At 48.6% G+C, this 13419-nt stretch overlaps 1 protein-coding gene across 1 annotated transcript in view; it reads right to left on the bottom strand.

The window, feature by feature from the left end:
* gpr179 (G protein-coupled receptor 179) overlaps positions 1-13088 on the bottom strand; it is a 71304-nt gene extending 58216 nt beyond the window's left edge. The window contains exon 1 of the mRNA XM_055656839.1: positions 11445-13088. Coding sequence (XP_055512814.1) covers positions 11445-12175 — 731 coding nt within the window. The 5' untranslated portion in view covers positions 12176-13088. The remainder of the gene's footprint in view (positions 1-11444) is intronic.
* Positions 13089-13419: the final 331 nt, after the last annotated feature.

Here is a 13419-nt window from a genome sequence, read left to right as displayed (position 1 = left end):
CAATTAATTAGGGTGCCGCTGCTGGAATTTGTTTACAAATTTTACAACCTGTTAAAAGATTGTCATCAAGGATGCGATCTATATAATGAATGATGAATCTATTAATTACCAATTACACGCTAACACTTTTGGCAGGTACTCTGTGCATGTTTGGTTTAGAGATACAGAGTGGAAACAGGCCCTTCGGCCCATCGAGTCTGCACCAACCAGTGATCCCAGCACATTAACAATGCCCGACATATACTAGGGACAATTTACAAATGCCATGCCAATTAACCTACAAACCTTTGGAGTGTGGGAGGAAACTGAAGATCTCGGAGAAAACCCACGCGGTTATGGGGAAAACGTACAAACTCCACACAGACAGCACCCGTAGTCGGGATCGAACCTGGGTCTTTGGCGCTGCAAATGCTGTAAAGCAGCACCTCTACCGCTGTGCCACCGTGACTGCCCCGTGTATCGAGTTGTAATTCTGACAGCTTTTCTTCCTGATTTTCAGTAAAGTCTTTTTCTTGTCCTCTCTGCCTCTTTCTTTCCCTCGCTCGAAGCGAGGTTGAAGCCACATGGATGCAACTACAGGCCAGTGAGTTTAGCGTCTATTGTTGTCAAGAGGCCAGAATGGATAATCAAAGAGGAAATTAAGAAAGATTTAGGGGGAAAAAGACACAAAGTGCTGGAGTAACTCAGCGGGTCAGGCAGCTTCCCAGGAGACCATGGTCCGCGGTCCCTTCTTAAGACTGGAATAATTTGGGAAAGTTGAGTGTATGAGAAGTGAATCATAAGTTCACAAATTGATAAATTATAGGAGTAGAATTAAGGGCCTGTCCCACTTGGCAATTCTTTCGGCGACTGCCGGCATCATTGACTGACCTATCAGGGTCGCCGAAAGATTTTGAACGCCAGCGGCGACAAAAAAAACGTTGCGACGCTTGATGCAACGCCGCGCGTCAATACATCATCACGCCGCGACATTTTCGGCGACCTGATACATCAATCAACGATGCCAACAGTCGCCGAAAAAAATCGCCATGGGACAGGCCCTTTAGGATTTTCGGCCCATCAAGTCTACTCCACCATCCAATCATGGCTGACCTATCTTCCCCTCTCCACCCCATCCTCCTGCCTTCTCCCCATAACTCCCGACACCCGTACTAATCAAGAATCTAATCTGAGGAAAGACATTCTTGCCACGGAAGGAGCACAGAGAAGGTTCACCAGGCTGATTCCTGGGATGTCAGGACTTTCACATGAAGAAAGACTGGATGGACTCGGCTTGTACTCGCTAGAATTTAGAAGATTGAGGGGGGATCTTGTAGAAACGTACAAAATTCTTAAGGGGTTGGACAGGCTAGATGCAGGAAGATTGTTCCCGATGTTGGGGAAGTTCAGAACAAGGGGTCACAGTTTAAGGATAAGGGGGAAATCTTTTAGGACCAAGATGAGGAAAACATTTTTCACACAGAGAGTGGTGAATCTGTGGAATTCTCTGCCGCAGAACGTAGTTGAGGCCACAGTTCATTGGCTATATTTAAGAGGGAGTTAGATGTGATCCCTTGTGGCTAAAGGGATCAGGGGGTATGGAGAGAAGGCAGGTACGGGATACTGAGTTGGATGATCAGCCATGATCATATTGAATGGCGGTGCAGGCTGGAAGGGCCGAATGGCCTACTCCTGCACCTATTTTCTATGTTTCTATGTTTCTAACAATCTCCGCCTTAAAAATATCCATTGACTTGGCCCCCGCAGCCGTCTGTGGCCATGAGTTCCACTGCAATGAACACTACTGATGCACCACTGACCCACCCAAGTCCGCGCGTGAACTGGTCTCATTCAAGCTAGAGATCGATAGCTTTATGTGGGGAAAGGGACTCTGTGATAAAGGCAGGTGCAGAGTTAATACTGTTGAATTGCTGTTTTCTGCTTGCAAACTTTGATCAATACATCAAGTACAAAGAAAATGTTGCAGCAACCATGGTGCAGGTTAACGTTGAGATGAATTAGATGTGAGAACAATGGGCAGGTGGAGTAATGACTGTGGCTGGGTATTGACGCAGCACCTTGTTACAATAACTATGAAAGCAATAAGTAGGAGATCTATAATTAAATCCATAAGAACTAATAACCTGAGCAAAAAGCCCCAGGGATGCTGATGTTCTTCATGCAGGGCATGCTGCCTCTCTAACTGTAACATCCAGCTGCATGTGGAATATCCCCAATGTCTTACCTTCACTTGAGTAAAGAAACATTCGCATTTCTGCCCAATTTAACATTATCTCATTATTCTCGCTGCCTTGGCCTAATTTAAAAATTCTCTCCCGTATTTAATATAGTATTGCTCAATGAATTCCTCCTTTGACTTTTCATTCTACTTTGACAGAAACAACAGCTTGCATTTATATAGCACCTTTAAGAGAGTGACCCCCCCCTCCCCCCCTGCACTTGCAGTAAATGTTATTCTCTTATCATGTATCATGTACACTGTATGTGGCTCGGTTGTACTGATCAGACAGCACGCAACAAAATCTTCTCACTCTTCCTCGTAAACATGTGACGATAAACTAAACTGAACTTGGCAAGGCACCGTTACAAAGGTGTTTCATTGGGTGTCAGGAGCTTTGGGATATGAAGCAAGAAAGAGTGCAGAGAAGATTTACGCGGAATGTTGCCAGGACACGAGGGCCAGGACTATGGGAGAGGTTAGAGCCAATACAGGTAAGAACCAACACAGATAACGAGACTCAATAATAGACAATAGACAATAGACAATAGGTGCATTCGGCCCTTCGAGCCAGCACCGCCATTCAATATGATCATGGCTGATCATCCCCAATCAGTACCCCGTTCCTGCCTTCTCCCCATGTCCCCTGACTCCGCTATTTTTAAGGGCCCTATCTATCTCTCTCTTGAAAGCATCCAGAGAACCCACCTCCACCGCCCTCAGAGGCAGAGAATTCCACAGACTCATCACTCTCTGTGAGAAAAGTGTTTCCTCATCTCCGTTCTAAATGGCTTACTCCTTATTCTTAAACTGTGGCCCCTGGTTCTGGACTCCCCCAACATCAGGAACATGTTTCCTGCCTCTAGCGTGTCCAAACCCTTAACTATCTTATAAGTTTCAATGAGATGCCCTCTCATCCTTCTAAACTCCAGAGTGTACAAGCCCAGCTGCTCCATTCTCTCATCATATGACAGTCCTGCCATCTAGGGAATTAACCTTGGAAACCTACGCTGCATTCCCTCAATAGCAAGAATGTCCTTCCTCAAATTAGGGGACCAAAACTGCACACCATACTCCAGGTGTGGTCTCACTAGTGCTCTGTACAACTGCAGAAGGACTTCTTTGAAGCTAGTACTCCTTGGGTGGAGCAGGCTAGGACTTTATTCCTTGCTGCGTATCAGGCTGAGGGATGATCTTATATAGATGTACAAAATCACAAGGAGAATAGGATGAATTTTGCCCAGAGTCGGGGAATCAAGGACTGGAGGGAATGTGTTGGAAGGAACAGCAGATGCTGGTTTAAACCGAAGATAGGCACAAAAAGCTGGAAAGGAATAGGTGACGTTTCGGGTTGAGACTCTTCTTCAGACCTGATCCTACCTTGACAATAGACCACTAGAGACCACCACTGGTACTACTGTCTATTTTCTAATTGTGTTTTGCAGTAAAGTCTTGTTTTGTTTTTTTGCATAGTCTTGTTTCTTGTTACTGTCTTGCAGAATTGTAGGCATAGTTTGTGTATTTGAATGTTGCCTGTGATGATGATGCTGCTGCTGCTGCTGCTGCTGCTGCTGCTGCTGCTGCTGCTGCTGCTGCTGCTGCTGCTGTGCTGCTGCTGCTGCTGCTGCTGCTGCTGCTGCTGCTGCTGCTGCTGCTGCTGCTGCTGCTGCTGCTGCTGCTGCTGCTGCTGCTGCTGCTGCTGCTGCTGCTGCTGCTGCTGCTGCTGCTGCTGCTGCTGCTGCTGCTGCTGCTGCAAGCTAGGTTTTCACTCAAGGATAGAATTAGGGCTTTTGGGTCATTGTTAATTCATTCTTCAGGATGCGAGTGTCACCAGCATATCTTGCCCCTTCTTCACTGCTCATGAGCAAGAGGTGATGACTCATCTTCTTAAACTGCCAGTGCCAGCACAGCGGCAATTGGGATAGGAGAAGAATTAGGCCCTTCGGCCCATCAAGTCCACTCCGCCATTCAATCATGGCTGATCTATCTTTCCCTCTCAACCCCATTCTCCTGCCTTCTCCCCATAACCCCTGACTCGCGTACTAATCAAGAATCTATAAATCTCTGCCTTAAAAAATATCCATTGACTTGGCCTCCACAGTGAATTCCACAGATTCATCACCCTTTGACTAAAGAAATTCCTCCTCAGATTTGGAGGGCGGTGGAGGCCGGTTCTCTGGACGCTTTCAAAAGAGAGCTAGATAGGGCTCTTAAAGAAAGCGGAGTCAGGGGATATGGGGAGAAGGCAGGAACGGGGTACGGATTGGGGATGATCAGCCATGATCACATTGAATGGCGGTGCTGGCTCGAAGGGCCAAATGGCCTCTACTCCTGCACCTATTGTCTATTGTCTATTGTCCAGCTTCCTTCCACATCCCAAAGGCTGGTTTGTAGGTTAATTGCCCCTAGTATGTAGGGAGAGGAGGAGAACGTGGGAATATGTAGAACTAGTGTGAATGGGTGATCGATGGTCCATGTGGACTCTGTGTTGTGTCTCTAAACTAAACTTAAAGGTGTAGGTTTAGGTTTATTATTGTCACGTGTACCGAGGTACAGTGAAAAGCTTCTGTTTTGTAATCAAATCAGTAATACTGTACATTAGTACAATCACAAGCCAAACTCCAGTACACTAGGTGGAGCAAATGAAAAGATACACACAGAGCAGAATATAGACAAAAATGCTGGAGAAACTCAGCGGGAGAGGCGGCATCTATGGAGCGAAGGAATAGGTGGCGTTTCGGGTCAAGACCCGGAAGGGTCTCGACCCGAAACGTCACCTATTCCTTCGCTCCATAGAAGCTGCCCCACCCGCTGAGTTTCCAGAAGGGTCTCGACCCGAAACGTCACCTATTCCTTCGCTCCATAGATGCCGCCTCTCCCGCTGAGTTTCTCCAGCATTTTTGTCTACCTAGCGATGTGAAACTAATCACGTCAGAAGGAATAGGCCTAGAATTAGGCCATTCGGCCCATCAAGTCTACTCCACCATTCAATCATGGCTGGTCTATCTCTCCCTCCGAAAACCCCATTCTCCTGCCTTCTCCCCATAACCTCCGACACATTAGTACTAATCAAGAGTCTATCCATCTCTGCCTTAAAATTATCCACTGACCTGGCCTCTACAGCCACAGATTCACCAGTTTTACAAAAAACGGCACTTTTTCCAGCATCTGCAGTGCAGAATATAGTTCTCAGCCTTGTAGCGCATCAGTTCCAGAGACAAGGACTAAAGTCCGCTATGGGGCAGAGGTGAATGCAACAGTTTAGAAATATAGAAACATAGACAATAGGTGCAGGAGTAGGCCATTCGGCCCTTCGAGCCTGCACTGCCATTCAATATGATCATGGCTGATCATCCAACTCAGTATCCCATCCCTGCCTTCTCTCCATACCCCCTGAACCCTTTAGCCACAAGGGCCACATCTAACTCCCTCTTAAATATAGCCAATGAACTGTGGCCTCAACTACCTTCTGTGGCAGAGAATTCCACAGATTCATCCACTCTCTGTGTGAAAAATGTTTTTCTCATCTCGGTCCTAAAAGATTTCCCCCTTATCCTTAAACTGTGACCCCTTGTTCTGGACTTCCCCAACATCGGGAACAATCTTCCTGCATCTAGCCTGTCCAACCCCTTAAGAATTTTGTAAGTTTCTATAAGATCCCCCCTCAATCTTCTAAATTTTAGCGAGTACAAGCTTCGGAAGTGCATGTGACTATGTTCAAAGCAGAGCAGTGGAGTTTTCCCTGGAACCATGGGCAATATTTATTCTTCATTGAATGTTATTGAAGACACAGGTTATTTAATCATTACTACATTGCTGTGTGTGGGCGCTGCTGTGTGCAAATTGGCCACGGTTCTTGAAAACATTACAATAGTGGCTGCTCTTCAAAAATACTTGGTTGGCTGCAACATACTGTGAGACATATTCAAGGAGCGGCATAAATATGCTACAGACAAGCGATGCTTCCCCTCCTGTTGTTAGTAGTAAGTGCAAATGCAGGGTGACGTTTGTATGGTCGTGAGTAGTCACCCCAAAGAGTCGTACCTTTTTTTCTGGTCGCTGCTGAAATAGACGGCAGGTGACGCCTGTATGGGTCGTGAGTAGTCACCCCAAAGAGTCGTACCTTTTTCTGGTCCCCGCTGGATTTTCAACATGTTGAAAATTTTCGGCAACCTGCCGCGACTATGACGGGTGCCGGGCAAGTCGCCGAAAAAAATCACGCAAGTGGGACAGGCCCTTAATGCCCCCGTCCCACTTAGGAAACCTGAACGGAAACCTCTGGAGACTTTGCGCCCCACCCAAGGTTTCGGTGCGATTCCCGGAGGTTGCAGGTGGTTGCCAGAGGTTGCAGGTAGTGGAAGCGGGTAGGGAGACTGACAAAAACCTCCGGGAACCGCACGGAAACCTTGGGTGGGGCGCAAAGTCTCCAGAGGTTTCCGTTCAGGTTTCCTAAGTAGGACAGGGGCTTAAGGCTGTAGACTTTAGTGATAGAGCGCGGAAAGAGATCCTTTGGCCCACCGAGTCCGTGCCGACCAGCGATCGCCCCGTACACTAGCACTATCCCACCACACACACTAGGGACAATTTACAATTTTTTTACCAAAGCCAATTAACCTACAAACCTGCACGTCTTTGGAGTGTGGGAGGAAACCGGAGCACCCGGAGAAAACCCACGCGGTCACAGGGAGAATGTACAAACTCCGTACAGACAGCACCCGTAGTCAGGATGGAATTTGGGTCTCTGGCGCTGAGAGGCAGCAACTCTACCGCTGTGCCCAAAGGAATTGGAATGATGGGCACAAGATTTAAAATGAAAGGACTGGAGATGTTTTTCTGCTGATTGGAACAAACAGCCTTCCTCTGCCACACAGACAATTTTTAGAACCACTGCCTATGGGAACTATATGCCTGCAAATATCTCAGAACAATTATTAATTTCACCTCCGCAAATGACATTGGCAGCAATTAGGGCACTTTCATTAATTAATTATATTTTAAAACTTTGATGTGCCGGGGAGTGATTCATCCGCCTCTAGATGAGTCGGTGCCCGGCGTGACAGTTCAGAGACGCAGCCCCTGCAGTTACTCTGTGACGGGATTAAGAAGCCTGAGTGGATGCAGCAGCGTGAAGATCAGATGCAGCAAGGAAACAGCATCAACGGCCTCTGATCATCGCGAGCACAGCTACCAACACCGCACGCACATTCCACTCCCGCCTTGCCAAATGCTGCTTTTCCAAACTGCTTCAAGAAACTTCCGCTCATTTTTATACAGTGCAGGTTTTCTCTATTTAAAAACAATGCACACATCTCCAAACTTCCTGCAGGGGCAGGGGGCAAGTAGGCAGGGTTAAAGATTCAGTCCATTGATATAGAAATGAGAAAAATAGCAACAGCAGGGATAGCAGCACTTAAGATTCAGATTCAGATTCAGATTCGATTTTAATTGTCATTGTCAGTGTACAGTACAGAGACAACGAAATGCATTTAGCATCTCCCTGGAAGAGCGACATAGCAAACGATCCCTTAAGGGGCTGCACGGTGGCGCAGCGGTAGAGTTGCTGCCTCATATCGCCAGAGACCCGGGTTGGATTCGAACTAACGGTGCTGTCTGTAAGGGTAAGAACTTACAAAAGTCTTAAGGGGTTGGACAGGCTAGATGCAGGAAGATTGTTCCCGATGTTGGGGAAGTCCAGAACTAGGGGTCACAGTTTAAGGATAAGAGGGAAATCTTTTCGGACCGAGATGAGAAAATCATTTTTCACACAGAGAGTGGTGAATCTGTGGAATTCTCTTCCACAGAATGTAGTTGAGGCCACAGTTCATTGGCTATATTTAAGAGGGAGTTAGATGTGGCTCTTGTGGCTAAAGGGATCAGGGGGTATGGAGAGAAGGCAGGGATGGGATACTGAGTTGGATGATCAGCCATGATCATATTGAATGGCGGTGCAGGCTCGAAGGGCCGAATGGCCTACTTTCTATATTTCTATGTTTCTATGTATGGAGTTTGTACGTTCTCCCACTGACCATGTGGGATTTTCCCATCCCTCTCACATTCCAAAGACGTGTGGGTTTGTAGGTTAAATGGCTTTTGTGATTTGCCCCTAGTGTAATGGATGGGAAACTGGGAAAACATAGAACTAGTGTAGGGGCGATAGTTGGTCGACACAGACTTAGTGGGCTAAAGGGCACGTTTCCACACTGTATATCTAAACTAAAAAAACAACTCACAGAGCTACTAAATACAGCATGGAAACTGGTTCTTCAGACCAATTCAGAAATGTCAACCAGGTTGCCCAACCAACCTCATCCCACTTACCTGTTCCTGATCTATATCCCTCTAAACCTTTCCCATCCCATGTACCTGTCCAGTGTCTTTTCAATGACATAATTGTACCACCTCTGCCACTTCCTGTTCCTAAGACACACACTGTGTGAGAAAGGGACCCTTTGAAATCTTTCCCCTCTCACCTTAAACCAATGCCCTCTAGTTTAAGGCTCCCCTACCTTGGGAAAAATACTGTGGCAATTCTCTTTATCCCTGCCCCACCGGCCTCTGTAAGGTCACCCTCAGCCTGCCCAGCTTCTCCCCACAACCCCAGTCCCTACAGTTCCTTGTATATGTTATTTGTACCCTTTCCAGTTTAACGACATCCTCCTTACAGCAGGGTGACCATGGCTGTACACAACACTCTAAACATGGCCTCACCTGTACACCTTGTACACCTGTAACATGACTTCCCAACTCTTGTACTCAGCTCCTATGAACTTTACTAAGGTGATGTTACCTGTCACTCACCTGCAACCTCCCTCCCCCTGACCTTTACACGTTACACTCTGGAGATACTGAGCCCACCGAGTCTGCGATGACCAGCGATCGCCCCGTACGCTAACACTATCCTACAAACACCAGGGACTATTTTTAACCGAAGCCAATTAACCTACAAACCTGCACGCCTTTGGAATGTGGGGGAAAACCCGAGATGACGGAGAAACCCACGCAGGTCACAGGGAGAACGTACAAACTCGACACAAACACCAACCGTAGTCAGTATCGAACCCGGGTCACTGCCGCTGTAAGGCAGCAACTCTACGCCCCAATGAGTTTCGTCACAGTAACATCGTGTAAGATGGTGAAGCTATTTATTTCAGTACAAGGCGTTATGTCACTGGAGGCTTGCAAACACAGAGCACAGAAATCTGGGCAATTCTTTTGCAAGAAGACAACATTTTTAAAAACAAAAATAAACAAAGTTACGGGCAACTAATTTGTGTCTGCCGCTATGTTTTGGAGAAGCTGTGAGATGAATTGTCTTCCCTCTCAATGAGTCTTTTAGATAATTTAGTTCACAGTCACGTCACGTGTCCTGAGGTACAGTGAAAGGTGTTTGTTGCGTGCTGACCAGTCAGCGGAAAGACAATACATGATTACAATCGAGCCGTTCTCAGTGTACAGATACATGAAAAGGGAATAACGTTCAGTGCAAGGTAAAGCCAGCAAAGTCCGATCAAACATAGTTTGTGGGTCACAAATGAGGTAGATAGTAGTTCAGGACTGCCCTCTACTTGGTGATAGGGTGGTTCAGTTGCCTGAGAACAGCTGGGACGAAATCTACCCTGAATCTGGAGGTGTGCGTTAGGAACACCTGGATACATAGATACGTAGAAACATAGAAATTAGGTGCAGGAGTAGGCCATTCGGCCCTTCGAGCCTGCACCGTCATTTAATATGATCATGGCTGATCATCCAACTCAGTATCCCATCCCTGCCTTCTCCATCCATACCCCCTGATCCCTTTAGCCACAAGGGCCACATCTAACTCCCTCTTAAATATAGCCAATGAACTGTGGCCTCAACTACCTTCTGTGGCAGAGAGTTCCACAGATTCACCACTCTCTGTGTGAAAAATGTTTTTCTCGGGATGGAGGGATATGCATCATGTATCATGTAGGCTGATGAGAATTGGGCTTGGCATCATGTTCAGCACAGAGAGTGTGGGCCGAAGGGCCTGTTGCCATTCTGCACTGTTCTATGAGTCGCATAGACAGGATAGTAAGTCACTAGTCACATCAAAGTGCTGTTTCCAAAGCAGCCCAGCCTCAGCACATGGCAATGGGGATTTTAGGGCCTGTCCCACTATACGAGTTTACCCAAGAGCTCTCACGAGTTTAAAACAAAATCAAACTCGTGGAGTGTACGTAGCGGGTACGTCGGAGCTCGGGACGTCTCTTAGCGGCTCGTAACGCTAACGGTAGGTACTGGGGAAATGCGGTAAGCTCGTGAAGATTTTTCAACATGTTGAAAAATGCCAACGAGAGCCCCGAGTACCTACGAGTGGCTATTACCGTAATTCTCCAAGTTCGAATCAGGGGAAACTCGGGAGAACTCTTGAATTACCTCGTACAGTGGGACAGGGACAGGTGGGGTGGGAGATTGCCAGTTTCGACTAATGCAATTAACCCGACGTGCACAAACAAAAGATCAAATAGAAAAATGGTTGCAGGTGGGTGGTCGGTAACATCCCAGTTACTGAATTAGTTAAGTTCATAAGTTATAGGAGGTGAATTAGGCCATTCGGCCCATCAAGTCCACACCGCCATTCAATCATGGCTGATCAACCTTCCCCTCTCAAGACCTCTTACCCCTTTAAGAATAAGGGGGAAGCCATTTAGAACAGAGATGAGGGAGAACGTTTTCACCCAGAGAGTTGTGATTCTGTGGAATTCGCTGCCTCAGAAGGCAGTGGAGGCCAATTCTCTGGATGGTTTCAAAAGAGAGTTAGATAGAACCCTTAAAGATAGCGGAGTCAAGGGATATGGGGAGAGGAGGCACTGATTGGAATCAGCCATGATCACGGGGTACTGTGGCTTGGTCTACTCCTGCATATTGTCCATTGCCCCATGAATCATAGAGTGATACACATCTTTGAATTGCCCACACTGACGGTCCCAGCTACACTAGTCCCGCTGCGAATTTGCCAAATGCCTCTGAACCTGTCCTCCATGTCCTACAGGGGATATGGGGGAGAAGGCAGGAACGGGGTACTGTTGTGATCTATCACATTGTAAGGGCCAAATGGCGACCTATTGTCTATTGTACCCGAATTGTTTCTTAAACGTTGCCATAGCCCCAGCCTCAACTGCCTCCTCCATTCTCATGCCTTCTCCCCGCAACCCCTGCCTGACTGACTGCCAGCAACAAAGCAGAGGGATCTTGTTGAACTTACTTGAATTCGGGACTGAGATCTGGTTTGAGTCCGTAGAATGAGGTGGACATGGTGACCATCCACTTGGGGAGTAGCTTCTCGTCCTCGCAGTCCAAGAAAGGGCTCGACCACTTGACGTGGCTTTTATCGACCATGTAGCTGTCGCCTTGGCTCCATTTCGGGGTGTCCAGTGTTTGCAGGTCGTTGTGCAGGAGCCTCTTGTTGAGACGAGGGACCTTCTGAAACTTCAGTCCCTGGAACCAGTCGCCGTCGGCTGTTTGGTTCTTCAGGTGTTGGGAGCGGGACAGGTCCTGCAGGAGGATGGCGTCCTTCTTCCTGGTGGCCTGGAGAACCAGCTGGGATTGGGAAGGTGTGGCCGGCACGTCCAGAGTGAGGAGCGCCCTGTATATGTTGGGGTCAGCCTCCACCATGCTCCTGACCAGGGCGTGGTACCACTCCATGTCCTCCCTGACGCTCGACTCGCGGATGTCATTGGTCTGGAAGACCAAGTTGAGGAAGTTGGTGGCGTGGAGCATGGTGTCTACGGCGCCGTGGACCACGGGGTGGAGGCTGGAGGCCGCCTGGCCCTTCACCCCTCTCATCTCCACCCGCCTGGTGCAGTTGACAAGCTCCAGCCTGGCGGGATCGCCCGTGTAGAGGAAGCGAGTGGCCGCGTCCGTGATGTCCCGGTCCGAGGCGCCGCCGCCAACTGGGGACCTGGCCATGGTGGAGATCCCAGATCCATTCCACATCTCGGGGGGGCTGGGCTGGAGGTCCCCGAAGCCGCCCAGCGCCAGCCGACATGGATGTAGAGGATGGTGCCCACCAAGGAGATGCTCATGTTTGTGACTCCCTTCAATCTGCCCAGGTCCCAATGGCCATCGCCGCCCCGTGACCCTGGCCGCTCCACTCGAGCAAGTTGTCGGACTCACTGCCAAGGAGGTTCTGTGTCTTTATTCCGCTCCCAAGACGCGGAGAGCAGGGCAGCGAGATGTTAGTGTTGGTTCCCTCGCCCCATCCAGTCTCTGCTCCATCCCAGTGCCCCAGTGCCGGGCTGGGATGCTCAACATGCCCATGGAGCTGGGTAGACCACTCGCCCAGAGGTTGCTGCCTGTCCCCGCTCAGTTACTCCAGCCTTTGGTGTCGACACCAGCTTCTGCGCTTTCTCCCTCCACATGTCCAACAGGACCAAGCTGCCTCTCCCCACCACAGCTCCCAATCCCATGTCTTTTAATCGAGTGTTAAAAATAGTCCAGGCATCAGAGGAAGCGGGCAAGACCATTCCAACGCGGGGCAATTTCATTTTGTTTGGACGAATGGGAAATTCGGATTTTTTTTTTCTTTCTGTATCGCTGTGAAATAGCGCAGACCGGTGATGAAGGCGGCGCTGCTCGCCATGGTAACGGAGGACAAGGCATCAACAGCGTGACCCGTACACTAGTCTGCCTGACTGACAGCAGAAGCAACAGCTTACAGCCACTCCTCTCATCAGAGGAATAGATCGAGTCAGAGTCTCTTGCCCAGAGAAGGGGAATCGAGGGCCAGAGGACATAGGTTCAAAGTGAAGGGGGAAAAGATTTAATGGGAGTCTGAGGGGTAACTTTTTCACATAAAGGGTGGTGGGTGTATGGAACAAGATGCCAGAGGAGGTAGCTGAGGTTGGGACTATCCCAACGTTTAAAAAAACAGTTAGACAGGTACATGTATAGGACAGGTTTGGAGGGATATGGGCCAAGCGCAGGCAGGTGGGACTAGTGTAGCTGGGACATTGTTGGCTGGTGTGGGCAAGATGGGCCAAAGGGCCTTTTTCCACACTATCACTCTATGACTGTGGCGAGAGAAGCACATCAATAAACCCCCCCCCACACCCCCCCCCCAATCAAGACCTCCCCCCCCCCCCCCCCCCCCCATCAACGCCCTCCCCCAACCCCCATTTTGTGTTTATCTCGTGTAGGGAAGATTAGTCCAGGGGAGTTAATTATCCTTTCGTTGATGA

The sequence above is a fragment of the Leucoraja erinacea genome, chromosome 27 (assembly GCF_028641065.1).
Source record: "Leucoraja erinacea ecotype New England chromosome 27, Leri_hhj_1, whole genome shotgun sequence".
NCBI lineage: Eukaryota > Metazoa > Chordata > Chondrichthyes > Rajiformes > Rajidae > Leucoraja > Leucoraja erinaceus.
This window is presented reverse-complemented; position numbering and strand designations above follow the sequence as displayed.